Below are 19,691 nucleotides of genomic sequence, written 5' to 3'. Positions count from 1 at the left end.
ACAGTGCCAAATAATAACTTCCAGTTAAGCAAATGCAAATATAAATGTGGATTCTTTCACCACTTTTAATCCATTTGGCCCCTACACCTATATCTGGTTTATCCACTGATTCACTAGTTCTTATTTTATTTAGCCTAGGTGTTTTGTTTGCTCCATTTACATTATTCTACTAATTCTACTATTATTCTGCTGTCTGCTGAAGGGAGTGTGCTGCCCTCTTTCTACTCTTTGATGAAATGGGAGTGCTTGGGTTGCACTTCTTCTGAATTAGTGGCGCAACATTTCCAGCAACAGCTTTATAATGCAGGAAGACTGTGAGCCTCTGGCATTACGCAGTAAGCACGCAGCCAACTGCGCTCACTTTCCCACGAAATGGGTCGTAACTGAGTTGATTGGATTGTTGTTTTCAAAGGAGAAGTGGAATAAATCGCTTCAGCATGGAGTTAAAGAGGTAATCTGGAGTCTTTGAAGATGTCTGTGTGATTTAAATCCTAAAATGTGTCGCATAAAAGTCAAGAATATTGTTTTTGCTTTCAGGCGTGACAGGATGTCTTTTGTCCTGCTTATTTTGTGGACTATTCCTACTATAACAGCTCTCTCTGGTACGTATAGTGGACATGTAGACAACTTTTATGCAGTAACTCATTCTCATAATTAATCTCTTCGTGTGACGTCTGTTTCAGTTCTAAATCTTGACTGTACCAACGACTATGATGAATCGATGTTTTGCCACTTTGAAGCGCAAAACTGCTCTGAATACAATTTGACTCTCCGGAGCAACGAAGGTTATGGGTGAGGTGTTGTCTTTATTTACCTCATGTGTTTCACTGCACTGTTAAAATTGTACTTTTATTCGGTTAGTTTTGTTTGATTTAAGTGTCGATTCAGGTTTGTTTTTTCATTGGCTAGGTAATATTAAAAATCAATGGAATAATATAAATATTTAGTATATTCAAAACATGATGTATGTTAGGGTGAGTTGCTGTAATGTGGGACACCTAAGCTCTAGTGGGTGTAAGTCATAATTTAATGAGAATAAAGTCATACTATTTTGCGGAAAAAAGTTGTAATATTCCGAAAATAAAGTCATAACTTTATACGAGAAAAAAATCGTAATATCCTGAAAATAAACTCATAACTTTACGAGAAAAAAAGTAATTTTCTCCTCCACAAAAGAGACTATTTCCCCCAGGTCCGTGTGCTTCTTTCTTCGGATAAACGCAGTTTCTTGCACAATCTTTTCAAGGTCCTGATACTTATGATAATGTAGTGCTGATGTGCCAAAAGATGAAGTATTTCGTTATTTGTGAAGCGGCACGCTGCTCTATTTCCCCTCTAAAATAACACGTAAAATTACTACTTTATAATATTATGACTTTATTCTCGAAATCTCAGATGCATTTATTTTTTCCTCAATGTGGCACTAATACTCCGTTGTAGTCTTCCTCAAACAAATAAAAGTCTATAAAACTATTGGTTAACACAAGCTTCAGTGTCATGTGATCAAAATCACATAACTCCTAAATCATAGATTAGGGTGCCGCAATCTTCAAATAGGAAGCACCCTGTGTGAAGACCACCCAAAGGTCAGTTACAGTGTTTAGACAAACTTAATGTTAAGGGTATAAATTCTTATAAATAAAACAAACCTGCTAGTTTTTTATCAGGATATGTTCATGATATGTTTGTTCATCAAAAAAGATTATAATATGGTATAAGTACACTCTATATTCATTATTTCAATTACATTTTTCATTGTCCCACACACTAGGAAATATGGCTTTGAAAAGTGGGACAGGATGATTTGCTTAATTTGGGACAGCATAGATTGTGCAAAAACAATGGTTATTTATAGGGTTGTAGTCTTCTAATGCATTATATAGGATAATTAAAGCGAAGGACAAATTATATTCAATAATTGGGGGTGGCTGCATCTCTGTTAAAATGGTGTTTTTTGGAGGGTTTTTTTCTCATTTCTGCAGGTTGTTGTTTTTATGCCTTACAGGTTATTCAATCATTATCCATCATGCAGTGTGTGGTAAGCAATGGTTTTACGCAGGTTCAGGTTTTATGTGTTGGCTTCAAATAGGCCCTATGCCTGTTACGGTTGTGTGTGTTCCCTGTGTAGTGAAATGAAAAACAATCAACACTTTAACTTTGCAATTCACAGCAGATTCATGATTTTTTTTTTAAAGATGTGCATTTAATTATATGATAATATAGGCTATTTAATGTCTTTCTAATATGCCTAAATGCTAAAACTATTATAGACTATTGTTTGTTTGATGTTGTTCGATTCTCCATGTAATATCCACACCTATAAGCCTAGGTTTTGTAACAGCAATAACATTGTAAGATGTAAAATTACTGAACATGGGATTGCACATGTAGCCTTGAGTGTTTCCTACATTAATTAAGGTGATTTAAGCCTTTTAACAGACTTTTCAGTGTCCAACACTTCGGACATGACTGTCCCACATTAGGAAATACAAATTTGTCCGAGACAACTTGGCGTTAGAGTACTGATATGTCTACCATTTTGTTTATGAGTGGGATACCTGCATTTTCTTTTTCGGTTTGAATAGCACACATCCTGGAAATTTCAGAGTGGTACTGGGTTTGGATTTAATGTATTGGCTTCATATTGCAATATATTCTGAAATGCAAAAATGCACCACATTAGGCTAATTCACTTTATCTTGTATTCCACAGGGAGCTGCGTTGCATTATCAAACAGTGTGACAGTGTTGGACAGTGTTGCTGCTCTTTCAATGAAATGATAATTGTTCTTGGGGAGAGTCATACAGCAATAGTTTGGAAAGGAGGCGATAGCATGGAGTCCAAACACATCGACATCGCAGCCACCAGTAGGTTGACTTTATTTTATATATATTTTTTTAAAATGAAAGCTCATAAATTTAATCTGCAGCTGCCAGAAATACACTGATCCAGATTCAGAATAACAGTGAATGGATGTGAAACTGCATTGAGGTTATGAAACATTCCCCTTACTTTTCTTATCTCTCTTCTTGTACAGTAAAACCCAAAACCCCAACAATCATCTCAGTGGAAGAATCCAATGGGAATTATGAAGTCAAGTGGAGGACAAACTACGAAAAAACGTTTTTCAGTGATAGTTTGATGGCTAAAGTGACTTACCATATAAAAGGAGGCATACAAGAGGTAGGAGCAAATTCATATGCACTGTAGTATCATATCATATCATATGTCTGTATAACACTGAGATCCTTTGCACTGGAGATGTAGACTTAGTCATGGGCATTTGATTATGTGATGTTGTCGATAAGTTTCTGAACCATCTTTGTTATAATTCTTGTTTCTCCATACCAGGAATCTAAATTTATCAAGCCAACTACACATGACAGACTGAAAAACTATGAAATATCTGGTCGAGACTTGAAATCAAGTACAACATATGTGGTCAGCGTCAAAAGCTACATAAACATTAGTGACAAGTTCAGTGACAGTAGTGAAGAGAAGGAATTCACAACCCGTAAGTGTCATCTTTTCTGTCTTTTTGTCACTTTTTATGTTTAAAGGGACAGTGTGTAGCATTTAGGGGGATCTATGTTTTCTTTACTGTATAATCACCTGAAAATGATCGTGTTTTTGTTACCATAGAATGAGCCATTTATATACATATCATGTGGAACCTCTCTTTACAGATGCGGCCGCCATGTGCCCTCTCCCTTATTTCTCCCGGGGTCACAATTCTCCCTTATTTCTCCCGAATTTCACACTTTTTTTCCTTTTCCTTATCTCAACCTGTTTCTGGTGTTGTAGAGCGTGTATAAGCCCTGTTGTTTCCACCCGGACGGCAATAGAGCTACACCAAGTGTCGTTTCCCGGAACAAGAGAACTGCTCGCGACCATAGATATATGGTTTATACGCTCGCGACTGACACAACACGGTTTGAGCTGCGCAGTTTTCTTTCCTGAGAATTAAAAGTAAAATTAAAAGTAGGCCTATTTACCATAAAAATGCTGTTGCAGTGTATTTATTATTTTTGATATTTTCATTCGTTAAAAGTCACCAGAATGCAGGAAATAAAGTCTCTGAAACTCAAATTGAGCTCCTCCTTTTTTTTGAGGTCTCAAGGTTGGCAGGTATGTCTGGCACACGGGAGAAGATTCAGTTGGTTGCAATCTGCAAATTCACCGCTAGATGCTACCAGTTCTTACTATAGTGTATATTTCTCTCTTTGTTGCTCCACTATTATGGGCACACGCATTCCTGCACCCTAGGGACTTTTATCCACATCCGCATTCTCTACAGCCAGATGCTCTACCCTACCATTTTCCTTTCTGCTTGATTTGTCAGCTTACTCACCGCAAGTCACTCTAAAGTCTGACTCTTCTACCACGTGAACAGAACACCTGCAATTTTACATATTTCTGCAGAACACAGGGTGTAGAGAGCTGATCCATATTTGCATCTTATTTGTCTTTAAACCGTAAACATAAATGGTACATGTTAGGAACAAATGATCTTCTGTAATAAGATACGGTCACTCAAATCAAAGGCACTTTAAAGAAGTGATAATGCCAGCAGCTGCTGATGCATTAATTATATATAGCATTTACAGGTGTTGAGTTGTTTAGTGGATACTATTACACATAACACAAGCAGGGATGCGCAATTAATGGAAATTTTATCGAATCGCGATATGGCATACAGCGATTTTAAAATCACATGATTTGAAAATACTTGCAATATTTGTTAAAGGCGAAATGTGTGTCAAAGTACCATTTTAAATGAAATATTGTGGTCCTGGTCTACACATCATATTCTACAGACTTAAGAAAACATCTTTGTTTGTTACAGATCCTCTGGAAAAATCACAACATAATCATTTTAATATGTTTTTCAATGAAAATCAGAATTATGATGTAAAAATGATCATTCCCTATAATACCGCAATATCAGTCAAAATATTCGCAATTAGATATTTTTTCAAAATCCTTCAGCCCCAAACGATTCCTGTGTGATTCCTGAACTTACTTCATACATGTTTCTTCACAGCTGTAAACCCTGTTGTCCTGACCGTGGCTATCATCATCAGCCTCAGTGTTGCTGCAGTCATCTACACCGGTGCTATATACGTCTGTTATGTAAAGTAAGTCATGCAGATAAAGGCTCTGCCCTTAAATACTGTAACTCCTGTGTTGTGTTTATGTGTCATGTGGGATTTTTGTTGATTTATTTGTCCATTTGATTTTAGGCTCAAAACAAAGTGGTTGAACATAGTTGCCAAATGTCCAAATCCCAAACTTCTGATTATGCATCCAAGCAAAGAAGAGGTGAGTCTAAAAAACAGCAGCTTCAATTGTTGCATCTGTTTATTTTACATAATTACACATAAACAGTGTAGTTATAATCCTTAAGAATATAACGAAATCATTCTGTTTTCTTTATAGTAGATTCAGATTGCCTTCACACGCATGAGGGATTCACAGAAAGAAATCCAGCATGTACCAACGTTTTATTTTGGAAAGCTACTCGTGCCGTTAAATCAGATTGCGGTTGCGATTTACTCTTCTATTAAAACAACATGAGTTTGTTTGGCTGCACTGTAAACAAATACAACACAGTTCTTGTGTTGTATTTCTGAAAAAGTAGCTGCTCAACAGGTGTTTAAACTGCATCAAACTGCACTTGCTTGACACATGGGTGGGTTAGGGTTAGCCGTGGATGGCTCAAATGACAGTCTTGGGAAGGGAGGAGTAAGCGGAGAGTTACTCAGTTGGTTGCAATCTGCAAAATTAATGAGATGTCGCCAAATCCTACACACTGTAGCTTTAAACTTCTTCAGATACTTTCAGAAACATGAAGAAGTCAATTTGAAAATACTATTTCTGCACTGTTTATATTATCATTATTATTATAATATTTGGAAAAGAACATTTCTAAATTGACCCCTTCAGCCGACATGTTTCAGATCTGTAGTTTTAAGTGTTTTTATCCTCCCATGCAGCTCTTGAAGACTGTGCAACCCACCATCTCCTCTGTCTGTGTTGAGCCCCTTGTTCCAGATGACACCAAACCATGGTCAGTGTGGCTGCACTAGTGCATTTCCTTCTATGTGATTATATTGGCGGTTTATTAAGTAACCCATTTCTCTGTACTCAGGTCGAAGGGGTCACTGAGCACTAGCAGTGGGTGCCTTCAGCAAAGCAGTGGATTCAGTACCGGCTCTTCCTGTCTCAGTTATGCTAATACAGAACCTGCTGACATTATAGCCGGTGTTCAGGATGCCCTTGGTAAAGCCTACGCCAATATCAATCCGTTATCACCTTTGACCACCAATCCACTTGCAGAATTAAACAAAGGCGGCGGTTTGCTCTCCTCTCCCTACAACCCCTGTGGTGTCAGAGCTGATGAATGGAGTTCTGGATCATTTGGCTTCATCAATAAAACCTACTCCATCCTCATTCCCAGCTGCCCACATCAGATTGTGACGGACAGCTCTGAGGTCCAGACGCAGGCTGAAATGCTTTGTGACTCTTCATACCATCCTATTGCGGGTGACGTTGAGCCCTCTGTTGACCAACAGGCACCAGCTTGTCCGCTTGTTGATTTTCCACCAGTGGTTTTATCTGTTATGCCAACAGACATGTCATATAAGCAGAGCAATGCCGATTCTGGGGGATTTCCAAATGCAGAAGACTCCAGTTTGTCCTCCGTCTCTAGTGGCACCAACACAGTTGCGTCATGCGATCCTGTGACCAGAGATCAGGCCGGGCGTGAGAGCTCTGATGAGGCGGTGCAAGGCGCGACAAAGCCACATGGGAAGACTGAAGGGGCTGATGAAAACCCCTGCTACAACTCTGTGCCCGCAGGCTCAAGCAGCCTTCCTCCAGTGGATGACGACTACCAGCCATTTCACAACCTGGTGGAGCAGCCTGATGTTTTGTTTTCAGAGGAGAGAAGTGATGAGAAAGAGGAACATTTGAACAAATATCCAGGGGAATCGTTCACTGAGATGCCTCAGAGCTTCTTAAGCCCAGATTTCATTAACAATGTCCAGGGTGACCAGTGTCTCTCTGAGCTCCAAAGACCTTTTCTCCCCTTGATCCCTGCTGACCAGTCAAAGCCATTATTCACAGACAGCGGCTATCAGTGTGTGTAGCGCAGACATTTAGAAGAAGAGAGAGAGGGAGAGGAGGATGTAACAGACTGCGATCCATCCATCCATTATCTCTAACCAGGGTTGCAGGTGGGGGGGCTTGACATGACTGTTTCAGTCTGTCATGGGTATTTTTTGTTTGCGGCAGCGATTCAAAGACAACATATCTTTGCACCTTATAAAAACAGTTGATTTGTTTACTATGTGAATACGTTGCAACTGTGTGTGACTGCCTTTGTTTATATAAAATACATAACTTTTGCACATAAAAACATTGATGTAAAATGTCTTTCATGAACAGAATCCACTTGTTTTAAGTTTTAAATGTGTGCTTGAACAAAACAGCTGCAGTCACCTGCTCACATATCCATATCTCGCATGTCATGAAAGGTCATTTGTTTGTCACGTAGCTCAAGGGAAATGTATTCCCTAAATGTTGTATAAAGCTCAGAAGAATACACTGAAAATCATGTATAACCATCCACTCTATTGTATTAGTAAGACTTCAGTAAAATATGAGTTAATAGAAGAGTCATTTCAAAATAGCACCATGTACCCAGTTGGGACATCAACCGTGAGCCTTTTAAGGAAAATTACATTGGAACTGACTGTACTCTGCGTCTGAAACAAGTCTGCTCTCTGGTTGAGCTGCTAATCAGGTTTGTGAAACTACTTCCTCATAGCTCTTCTCTGGAACTGCTGAGCCACTTCCACAGAAACACACGTCACCTCAGGGTGCACTCGTCACAGCAATGACTCTTTTCACTATAAATTCACTATATGAAAAAGAAATGTTGGCATTCTGGGAATAAGTTAAACAAATGTTACTATTAAGGCACATTTCTTAATTGTTCAAATAAAAAATGTTTTTTTTGTGATTTGGAGAAATTCACCCCAAGTAGGAGCTTAACTTTTCATTATTGTGTCCAATCTTGAACACAAAAATGTCAAGTCATATTCTGATACAACCATAGACCGGCTTCATTGGAAGGAACTTGTGAAAGACTACCACAAATGTTCTTCCTTAATTTGACGTATTTTCTGTTTAAACTAGGTATCAGGGTATGACACAATTTGAGGAGGAATATTTCAAAAGTGTAAACAATGGTAAATAAAAGTTTAATGAGGCGGGCAGAGAGGTGGGACTTTTTAGAGGTAGGTATGTGAGTTGTCGGTTGGAAGTACAGATAAATTGACATGACCAATAATATAAACATGAGTAATAGCTGTCAAACGATTAAAATATTTAATCGTGATTAATCACATTTTTTATCTGTTCAAAATGACCCTTAAAGGGAGATTTGTCAAGTATTTAATACTCTTATCAACATGGGAGTGGGCAGATATGCTTCCTTTATGCAAATGTATGTATACATTTATTATTACAAATCAATTAACAACACAAAACAATGACAAATATTGTCCAGAAACCCTCACAGGTACTGCATTTAGCATAACAAATGTGCTCAAATCATAACATGGCAAACTCAAGCCCAACAGGCAGCAACAGCTGTCAGTGTGTCAGTGTGCTGACTTGACTATGACTTGCCCCAAACTGCATGTGATTATCATAAAGTGGGCATGTCTGTAAAGGGGAGACTCGTGGGTACCCATCGAACCCATTTTCATTCACATATCTTGAGGTCAGATGTCAAGGGATCCCTTTGAAATTGGCCATGGCAGTTTTTCCTCGCTAAAATTTAGCGCAAGTTTGGAGCGTTATTTAATCTCCGTTGCGACAAGCTATCTAACTCCAGCTTTAAAACTGAATCAATTTGAAAGATTGATTGTGTGAATGTGTTAAAGAAATTAGTGGTTTTATAACGAATTTGCGTTGACGCGTTATTATCGCGCTAACTTTGACAGCCCTAATAATTATTAAACTGTATAATATTATAATCTATAAAATATATAAAGAGTATATTATATCACATACTATATAATCAAATGTATATATTTAATATAATATCTATAAAATCTTTGAATAACATAACATCATTAATTGATCTATTAATTTCATATTAATATAGAATTGTAAGAGATATGTAATTTTATTATAGATTCTCATGTACAAGTGTAGTTTACCTTGAGAATGATTTAGTACAGAATACTGTTTCAATGCCAATGAAATGTAGCGGGTCGCCACACATGCGCGTTCGCATATGCGCGCTCGCGTGTGGCAGGAGCCTCGTCTCCGCTGCCTGCTCTCCTTCACTCAGAATGCGCGCGCGTCCTCGCTGTCTCGCTCCACCTCTAAACGTGAACGCGCGCTCACTCCACACTGCAGAATAGTTAGTTTAGCTCTGAGAATATCTAATGAATGCACAGGGGACGTTTGTGCAGAAATAAATGCTGCAGTTCCTCCAGACCAACAGAGCTTTCCCGTGTCTTGTGAAGTGACGGAGCTCTACAGAGAGTTACGTTACCCTCTCGTTACCGACCGGGTGCCGGTGTCTCCTCTGCTCTCTCCGGCTGCGGGCGGAGAGAGCAGGGAGACACACACGCTGCAGAGCCCCGCTGCTTCAGCCTGCACTTAGGCAGGAAAAGCTAACACTAGGATCAGATCTCAATCATATTCATGGAGAGACCTTCGTCTGGTCAGCTAACATTACTGCCAAGCAGCTGAAATATAGAGTGATATTGTGCTTTTAGCTGACGTGTGTCGCCTCACTGATTTGAGCGATGCTCGTTCAGGTATATTTAGAGCGAGCAAGCGCGAGCCCGACGCTGACTTTCGTTGATTTCACGGCCACAGGTGTCGCTGTTAAGAAGAATTTCTGAAAGTTACAAATAGTCCCTTTAAACTTTTGAAATAAAAATATTTTCATCTTCATAAATTCTGGATTTTTTAATTAGGAAGAAGGAGTAGATGTAGTTTTAAGAATTTAAAAAAGGTAAAAACTAGGACTGTCAAAGTTATCGTAAATTAATTTTAACGCAATTCATTTCTTTAATGCAACTTGTGATTTTTAGGGTGTAGCGGGCTCAGTTTTAAAGCTAGAGTGAAGATACTGATATCCTATGAAACTAGAGAAAACCTAAGGAATCCACTGATACCAACACCAGCTTTTCAGAAAGGAGGTTAAATAACGCTCCAAACTTGGAGTCATTGGCTGTAATCATTCGGTTTGACAGTAATCCCATATTCAGATTAAAAAGGCTTTTCATTCCCTCTTTGAATGACTAAATCTGAGATGTGTGTTGCTGCAGCCAAGCCGATAAACACTCAACAGTCAAATACAGCTGTTGCTCTCCTCTTTGACCATTAATGGATATAAGCTTCACTACACCTGACCATTTACAGAAGTAAAAAGAACTTAATGTAGCCTATGAATAACGTGAGTATGCTGTACAAATACAACCATAGCCCAGCTTTATTGGAAGGAACTTGTGAAAGACTACCACAATGTTCTTCCTTACTGCTATACAAGATGTTTCTAAAAGCATTTGAGGTGAGAAATAGGCATTACAGTAACAGAATATGGTTTCATATTTGATCAGAGCAGCCTAGTTTGACCGTTGGATCGAAGTTCACGAGTGATTGACAGCTGCTCAGAGACGGCAGGCTCCAGCTCGGCTCTGATTGGTTGTTTTCCTCCGGTCTGTGAAATCTTGCAGATGCCATTAGGAGCACAGAGGATACCTGATTTTTTTCAGATTACCTGTCACATGCACAACTGTCAGGATATAGTGGCTGTTTTATAAAAATAACTTTTTTTAATCATATTTGCTCCAATTCTACCCACTGCAGCTTTATGGGAAATTAGACTTTGAGAACAAAACCGTGTTTTTGTACCACACTGCTGCAAAGTTGGGCATTTTGTGTGGATACCTGGTTCGATTCTCAAACGGGGAGTAATTTCTATTAGGCTATTATTGGACAAAAACTAATTTCACACTTTTTGTTACGTGGAACAGTAATTCACATTAAAAAAAGAGGCAAATGGGAGATTTTCACGTTAGTAACGTTACATTATTATTATCTTCTGTGATAGCAGGCTAGTTTTTTTTGTGTTTTTGCATTGGCAAAGCATTTTGGCAAATTTTTCTTGGGCGCTACCCACATAATCAGCTGTGCTGCTCATCCCACAAATGCATGACCCTTACAAGTTGGACATCATTGTGAAGGTAAATAAACAGGCTTTCCAACGATGTAAAATACAATGCCAATTAGCATTGTTACAACAGAGAAATAACTGACCAAACACAAGTTTCCAAACTGTTTTTCCCCAGTATATATTGTAATTGTAGGCTACATATAGATTTCCCTCTAAAAAAATTAATAAATGATCAAAAGGAAAATGGCGGTGGGCGCCCTTCCTCATTTTATACATTGAATTAACAAATGAAGAAAGAAAGGAAGAAAGAAATACACTTTTCACCCCTGTAACTCTCTTTCTCACACTTTTTCATCCACTCGGCCGCACTTATTTGTTAATAAAAGTGTAAATTGTAGTGAAACTGACTGAAACACTTTTAATACAACATTATCAGGGACAAATTGCTTATTTATATTATTTATATTATAATAAATACAGTTATTTAGGAATAAAAATCTTAATTTTTGTCTTAAAACCATTGTGATGTCTGATGTGCAAGCTGATCCAATCTATAGGGCACCAAAAGGACTAGCCAGACCTGGATAGATAGATAGATGGATGGATGGATGGATGGATGGATGGATGGATGGATGGACGGACGGATGGATAGATAGATAGATGGATAGATGGATAGATAGATAGATAGATAGATAGATAGAGAGATGGATGGATGGATGGATGGATGGATGGATGGATGGATGGATAGAGAGATGGATGGATGGATAGATAGATAGATAGATAGATAGATAGATAGATAGATAGATAGCAGTCAGACACGACAGTACATTCGGTAAAGGACTTTTAAAATCATATGTATTGTAAAGCTGCAGAGGAAAGCCAGTGTGTGTTTTTTGAAACTTTAAACAATTTAAAACACTTTAAATTGAATTGAAGTGTGTTAGATGCTAACAGTGCCAAATAATAACTTCCAGTTAAGCAAATGCACATATAAATGTGGATTCTTTCACCACTTTTAATCCATTTGGCCCCTACACGTATATCTGGTTTATCCACTGATTCACTAGTTCTTATTTTATTTAGCCTAGGTGTTTTGTTTGCTCCATTTACATTATTCTAGTAAAATGTGCCCGTCTGCTGAAGGGAGTGTGCTGCCCTCTTTCTACTCTTTGAGGAAATGGGAGTTGCTTTTGGTTGCACTTCCTCTGAATTAGTGGCGCAACATTTCCAGCAACAGCTTTATAATGCAGGAAGACTGTGAGCCTCTGGCATTACGCAGTAAGCACGCAGCCAACTGCGCTCACTTTCCCACGAAATGGGTCGTAACTGAGTTGATTGGATTGTTGTTTTCAAAGGAGAAGTGGAATAAATCGCTTCAGCATGGAGTTAAAGAGGTAATCTGGAGTCTTTGAAGATGTCTGTGTGATTTAAATCCTCAAATGTGTTGCATTAAAGTAAAGAATATTGTTTTTGTTTTCAGGAGAGTTCGTGACAGGATGTCTTTTGTCCTGCTTATTTTGTGGACTATTCCTACTATAACAGCTCTCTCTGGTATGTATAGTGGACATGTAGACAACTTTTATGCAGTAACTCATTCTCATAATTAATCTCTTCGTGTGACGTCTGTTTCAGGCTTAAATCTTGACTGTACCAACGACTATGAAGATTCGATGTTTTGCCACTTTGAAGCGCAAAACTGCTCTGAATACAATTTGACTCTCCGGAGCAACGAAGGGCATAGGTGAGGTGTTGTCTTTATTTACCTCATGTGTTTCACTGCACTGTTAAAATTGTACTTTTATTCAGTTAGTTTTGTTTGATTTAAGTGTCGATTCAGGTTGTTTTATTTCAGGTTGTTTTTTTTCATTGGCTATGTAATATTAATAATCAAGTGAATAATATAAATATTTAGTATATTCAGAACATGATGTATGTTAGGGTGAGTTGCTGTAATGTGGGACACCTAAGCTCTAGTGGGTGTAAGTTATAATTTAATGAGAATAAAGTCATACTATTTTGCAGAAAAAAGTCGTAATATCCCGAAAATAAAGTCATAACTTTATACGAGAAAAAAGTCGTAATATCCTGAAAATAAACTCATAACTTTACCAGAAAAAAAGTAATTTTCTCCTCCACAAAAGAGACTATTTCCCCCAGGTCCGTGTGGTTCTTTCTTCGGATAAACGCAGTTTCTTGCACAATCTTTTCAAGGTCCTGATACTTATGATAATGTAGTGCTGATGTGCCAAAAGATGAAGTATTTCGTTATTTGTGAAGCGGCACGCTGCTCTATTTCCCCTCTAAAATAACACGTAAAATTACTACTTTATAATATTATGACTTTATTCTCGAAATCTCAGATGCATTTATTTTTTCCTCAATGTGGCACTAATACTCCGTTGTAGTCTTCCTCAAACAAATAAAAGTCTATAAAACTATTGGTTAACACAAGCTTCAGTGTCATGTGATCAAAATCACATAACTTGTCAATCATAGATTAGGGTGCAGCAATCTTCAAACAGGAAGCATCCTGTGTGAAGACCACCCAAAGGTCAGTTACAGTGTTTAGACAAACTTAATGTTAAGAGTATAAATTTCTCATAAATAAAACAATCCTGCTCGTTTTTTTATCAGGATATGTTCATGATATGTTTGTTCATCAAAAAAGATTATAATATGGTATAAGTACACTCTATATTCATTATTTCAATTACATTTTTCATTGTCCCACACACTCTGAAATATGGCTTTGAAAAGTGGGACAGGATGATTTGCTTGATTTGGGACAGCATAGATTGTGCAAAAACAATGGTTATTTATAGGGTTGTAGTCTTCTAGTGCATTATTTAAGATAATTAAAGCGAAGGACAAATTATATTCAATAATTGGGGATGGCTGCATCTCTGTTAAAATGGTGTTTTTTGGAGGGTTTTTTTCTCATTTCTGCAGGTTGTTGTTTTTATGCCTTACAGGTTATTCAATCATTATCCATAATGCAGCGTGTGGTAAGCAATGGTTTTACGCAGGTTCAGGTTTTATGTGTTGGCTTCAAATAGCCCCTATGCCTGTTACGGTTGTATGTGTTCCCTGTGTAGTGAAATGAAAAAAAATTAACACTTTGCAATTCACAGCAGATTTATGATTTTTTTTAAAGATGTGCATTTAATTATATGATAATATAGGCTATTTAATGTCTTTCTAATATGCCTAAATGCTAAAACTATTATAGACTATTGTTTGTTTGATGTTGTTCGATTCTCCATGTAATATCCACACCTATAAGCCTAGGTTTTGTAACAGCAATAACATTGTAAGATGTAAAATTACTGAACATGGGATTGCACATGTAGCCTTGAGTGTTTCCTACATTAATTAAGGTGATTTAAGCCTTTTAACAGACTTTTCAGTGTCCAACACTTCGGATATGACTGTCCCACATTAGGAAATACAAATATGTCTGAGACAACTTGGCGTTAGAGTACTGATATGTCTACCATTTTGTTTATGAGTGGGATCCTGCATTTTCCTTTTTGGTTTGATTAGCACACATCCTGGAGATTTCAGAGTGGTACTGGGTTTGAATTTAATGTATTGGCTTCATATTGCAATATATTCTGAAATGCAAAAATGCCCCACATTAGACTAATTCACTTTATCTTGTATTCCACAGGGAGCCGCGTTGCATTATCAAACAGTGTGACAGTGTTGGACAGTGTTGCTGCTCTTTCAATGGAATGATAATTGTTCTTGGGGAGAGTCATAATGCAACAGTTTGGAAAGGAGGCGATAGCACGAAGCCCAAACACATCGACATCGCAGCCACCAGTAGGTTGTCCTTTTTTTTTTTTTTTTTTAAATGAAAGCCCATAAATTTAATCTGCAGCTGCCAGAAACACACTGATCCAGATGCAGAATAACAGTGAATGGATGTGAAACTGCATTGAGGTTATGAAACATTCCCCTTACTTTTCTTATCTCTCTTCTTGTACAGTAAAGCCCAAAACCCCAACAATCATCTCAGTGGACAAATCCAATGGGAATTTTGAAGTCAAGTGGAAGACAAATTACAACAGAAAAATGAACATGATGGCTAAAGTGACTTACCATAAAAAAGGAGACACTCAAGAGGTAGGAGCAAATTCATATGCACTGTAGTATCATATCATATCATATGTCGGTACAACACTGAGATCCTTTGCACTGGAGATGTAGACTTAGTCATGGGCATTTGATTATGTGAGGTTGCCGATAAGTTTCTGAACCATCTTTTTTATAATTCTTGTTTCTCCATACCAGGAACCCAAATCGATCAATCTAACTACAAATGACGGACTGAATAACTATGAAATATCTGGTCAAGTCTTGAAGCCAAGTACAACATATGTGGTCAGCGTCAAAAGCTACATAGACTTTAGTAACAAGTTCAGTGACAGTAGTGAAGAGAAGGAATTCACAACCCGTAAGTGTCATCTTTTCTGTCTTTTTGTCACTTTGATGTTTAAAGGGACAGTGTGTAGCATTTAGGGGGATCTATGTTTTCGTTCGTGTATAATCACCTGAAAATGATCGTGTTTTTGTTACCATAGAATGAGCCATTTATATACATAGCAAGTGGAAACTCTCTTTACAGATGCGGCCGCCATGTGCCCTCTCCCGATTTTCTCCCGGGGTCACAATTCTATATCTATGCAATAGAGCTACACCAAGTGTCGTTTCCCGGAACTAGAGAGCTGCTCGCGACCATAGATATACTGTATATACGCTCGCGACTGACACAACACGGTTTGAGCTGCGCAGTTTTCTTTCCTGAGAATTAAAAGTAGGCCTATTTACCATAAAAATGCTGTTGCAGTGTACTTATTATTTTTGATATTTTCATTCGTTAAAAGTCACCAGAATGCAGGAAATAAAGTCTCTGAAACTCAAATTGAGCTCCTCCTTTTTTTGAGGTCTCAAGGTTGGCAAGTATGTCTGGCACACGGGAGAAGATTCAGTTGGTTGCAATCTGCAAATTCACCGCTAGATGCTGTCAGTTCTTACTATAGTGTATATTTCTCTCTTTGTTGCTCCACTATTATGGGCACACGCATTCCTGCACCCTAGGGACTTTTATCCACATCCGCATTCTCTACAGCCAGATGCTCTGCCCTACCATTTTCCTTTCTGCTTGATTTGTCAGCTTACTCACCGCAAGTCACTCTAAAGTCTGACTCTTCTACCACGTGAACAGAACACCTGCAATTTTACACATTTCTGCAGAACACATGGTGTAGAGAGCTGATCCACATTTGCATCTAATTTGTCTTTAAACCGTAAACATAAATGGTACATGTTAGGAACAAATGATCTTCTGTAATAAGATACGGTCACTCAAATCAAAGGCACTTTAAAGAAGTGATAATGCCAGCAGCTGCTGATGCATTAATTATATATAGCATTTACAGGTGTTGAGTTGTTTAGTGGATACTATTACACATAACACAAGCAGGGATGCACAATTAATTGAAATTTTTATCAAATCGCGATATGGCATACAGCGATTTTAAAATCACATGATTTGAAATACTTGCAATATTTGTTAAAGGCGAAATGTGTGTCAAAGTACCATTTTAAATGAAATATTGTGGTCCTGGTCAACTCATCATATTCTATAGACTTAAGAAAACATCTTTGTTTGTTACAGATCCTCTGGAAAAATCACAACATAATCATTTTAATATGTTTTTCAATGAAAATGAGAATTATGATGTAAAAATGATCATTCCCTATAATACCGCAATATCAGTCAAAATATTCGCAATTAGATATTTTTTCAAAATCCTTCAGCCCCAAACGATTCCTGTGTGATTCCTGAACTAACTTCATACATGTTTCTTCACAGCTGTAAACCCTGTTGTCCTGACCTTGGTTATCATCATCAGCCTCAGTGTTGCTGCAGTCATCATCACCGGTGCTATATACGTCTGTTATGTAAAGTAAGTCATGCAGATAAAGGCTCTGCCCTTAAATACTGTAACTCCTGTGTTGTGTTTATGTGTCATGTGGGATTTTTGTTGATTTATTTGTCCATTTGATTTTAGGCTCAAAACAAAGTGGTTGAACATAGTTGCCAAATGTCCAAATCCCAAACTTCTGATTATGCATCCAAGCAAAGAAGAGGTGAGTCTAAAAAACAGCAGCTTCAATTGTTGCATCTGTTTATTTTACATAATTACACATAAACAGTGTAGTTATAATCCTTAAGAATATAACGAAATCATTCTGTTTTCCTTATAGTAGATTCAGATTGCCTTCACACGCATGAGGGATTCACAGAAAGAAATCCAGCATGTACCAACGTTTTATTTTGGAAAGCTACTCGTGCCGTTAAATCAGATTGCGGTTGCGATTTACTCTTCTATTAAAACAACATGAGTGTAAACAAATATAACACAGTTCTTGTGTTGTATGTGTGACAAAGTAGCTGCTCAACAGGTGTTTAAACTGCATTAAACTGCACTTGCTTGACACATGGGTGGGTTAGGGTTAGGGTTAGCCGTGGACGGCTCACATGACAGTCTTGGAAAGGGAGGAGTAAGCGGAGAGTTACTCAGTTGGTTGAAATCTGCAACATTAATGAGATGTCGCCAAATCCTACACGCTGTAGCTTTAAACTTCTTCAGATACTTTCAGAAACATGAAGAAGTCAATTTGAAGATACTATTTCTGCACTGTTTGTATTATTATTATTATTATATATGGAAAAGAACATTTCTAAATTGACCCCTTTAGCCGACATGTTTCAGATCTGTAGTTTTAAGTGTTTTTATCCTCCTTCCTGCAGCTCTTGAAGCCTGTGCAACCCACCATCTCCTCTGTCTGTGTTGAGCCCATTGTTCCAGATGACAGCAAACCATGGTCAGTGTGGCTGCACTAGTGCATTTCCTTCTATGTGATTATATTGGCGGTTTATTAAGTAACCCATTTCTCTGTACTCAGGTCGAAGGGGTCACTGAGCACTAGCAGTGGGTGCCTTGAGCAAAGCAGTGGATTCAGTACCGGCTCTTCCTGTCTCAGTAATGCTAATACAGAACCTGCTGACATTATAGCCGGTGTTCAGGATGCCCTTGGTAAAGCCTTCGCCAATATCAATCCGGTATCACCTTTGACCACCAATCCACTTGCAGAATCAAACAAAGTTGGCGGTTTGCTCTCCTCTCCCTACAACCCCTGTGGTGTCAGAGCTGATGAAATGAGTTCTGGATCATTTGGCTTCATCAATAAAACCTACTCCATCCTCATTCCCAGCTGCCCACATCAGATTGTGACGGACAGCTCTGAGGTCCAGACGCAGGCTGAAATGCTTTGTGACTCTGCATACCATCCTATTGCGGGTGACGTTGAGCCCTCTGTTGACCAACAGGCACCAGCTTGTCCGCTTGTTGATTTTCCACCAGTGGTTTTATCTGTTATGCCAACAGACATGTCATATCAGCAGAGCAATGCAGATTCTGGGGGATTTCCAAATGCAGAAGACTCCTGTTTGTCCTCCGTCTCTAGTGGCACCAACACAGTTGCATCAGGCGATCCTGTGACCAGAGTTGAGGCCGGGCGTGAGAGCTCTGATGAGGTGGTGCAAGGCGCGACAAAGCCACATGGGAAGACTGAAGAGGCTGATGAAAACCCCTGCTACGGCTCTGTGCCCGCAGGCTCAAGCAGCCTTCCTCCAGTGGATGACGACTACCAGCCATTTCACAACCTGGTGGAGCAGCCTGATGTTTTGTTTTCAGAGGAGAGAAGTGATGAGAAAGAGGAACATTTGAACAAATATCCAGGGGAATCGTTCACCGAGATGCATCAGAGCTTCTTAAGCCCAGTTGCCGCAAATTTCATTAACAATGTCCAGGGTGACCAGTGTCTCTCTGAGCTCCAAAGACCTTTTCTCCCCTTGATCCCTGCTGACCAGTAAAAGCCATTATTAACAGACAGCAGCTATCAGTGTGTGTAGCGCAGAAATTTAGAAGAAGAGAGAGAGGGAGAGGAGGATGTAACAGACTGTGATCCATCCATCCATTATCTCTAACCAGGGTTGCAGGTGGGGGGGCTTGACATGACTGTTTCAGGCCGTCATGGGTATTTTTTGTTTGCGGCAGCGATTCAAAGACAACATATCTTTGCACCTTATAAAAACAGTTGATTTGTTTACTATGTGAATACGTTGCAACTGTGTGTGACTGCCTTTGTTGTATAAAATACATAACTTTTGCACATAAAAACATGAATGTAAAATGTCTTTCATAAACAGAATCCACTTGTTTTAAGTTTAAATGTCTGTTTGAATAAAGCTTGAACAAAACAGCTGCAGTCACCTGCTCACATATCCATATCTCGCATGTCATGAAAGGTCATTTGTTTGTCACGTAGCTCATGGGAAATGTATTCCCTAAATGTTGTATAAAGTTCAGAAGAATACACTGACAATCATGTCTAACCATCCACTCTATTG

At 38.5% G+C, this 19,691-nt stretch overlaps 2 protein-coding genes across 3 annotated transcripts; both read left to right on the top strand.

Annotated features, from left to right (window-relative positions):
• The first annotated feature begins 322 nt into the window (after nt 1-322).
• On the top strand, nt 323-7,237 carry LOC141753502 (uncharacterized). The gene is made up of 10 exons (XM_074612254.1): nt 323-451; nt 538-602; nt 684-792; nt 2,713-2,867; nt 3,038-3,183; nt 3,352-3,514; nt 5,045-5,138; nt 5,244-5,322; nt 5,997-6,070; nt 6,152-7,237. Exons 1-10 carry the CDS (start codon nt 438-440, stop codon nt 7,149-7,151), a joined length of 1,899 nt encoding a protein of 632 aa, XP_074468355.1. The 5' UTR covers nt 323-437; the 3' UTR covers nt 7,152-7,237.
• Nucleotides 7,238-12,439: 5,202 nt separating this feature from the next.
• LOC141753518 (uncharacterized) lies at nt 12,440-19,272 on the top strand. 2 transcript variants are annotated; one of them, XM_074612269.1, is made up of 10 exons: nt 12,440-12,600; nt 12,687-12,757; nt 12,839-12,947; nt 14,877-15,031; nt 15,198-15,334; nt 15,503-15,665; nt 17,088-17,181; nt 17,287-17,365; nt 18,030-18,103; nt 18,185-19,272. In XM_074612269.1, exons 1-10 carry the CDS (start codon nt 12,587-12,589, stop codon nt 19,152-19,154), a joined length of 1,866 nt encoding a protein of 621 aa, XP_074468370.1. In that variant the 5' UTR covers nt 12,440-12,586; the 3' UTR covers nt 19,155-19,272. The 2 variants fall into 2 exon arrangements, with proteins under 2 accessions (XP_074468370.1, XP_074468377.1); XM_074612276.1 differs by having other exon boundaries at nt 12,447-12,601; nt 12,694-12,757.
• Nucleotides 19,273-19,691: the final 419 nt, after the last annotated feature.

Source organism: Sebastes fasciatus, chromosome 2 (genome assembly GCF_043250625.1).
Source record: "Sebastes fasciatus isolate fSebFas1 chromosome 2, fSebFas1.pri, whole genome shotgun sequence".
Lineage (NCBI taxonomy): Eukaryota > Metazoa > Chordata > Actinopteri > Perciformes > Sebastidae > Sebastes > Sebastes fasciatus.
This window is presented reverse-complemented; position numbering and strand designations above follow the sequence as displayed.

Coding starts and splice junctions, on each gene's coding strand:
- LOC141753502 (XM_074612254.1), top strand. Junction 2,868..3,037: donor CATCGACATCGCAGCCACCA/GTAGGTTGACTT, acceptor CTTCTTGTACAG/TAAAACCCAAAACCCCAACA. Junction 5,139..5,243: donor ATATACGTCTGTTATGTAAA/GTAAGTCATGCA, acceptor ATTTGATTTTAG/GCTCAAAACAAAGTGGTTGA.
- LOC141753518 (XM_074612269.1), top strand. Junction 12,948..14,876: donor CGGAGCAACGAAGGGCATAG/GTGAGGTGTTGT, acceptor TGTATTCCACAG/GGAGCCGCGTTGCATTATCA. Junction 15,666..17,087: donor AGAGAAGGAATTCACAACCC/GTAAGTGTCATC, acceptor GTTTCTTCACAG/CTGTAAACCCTGTTGTCCTG.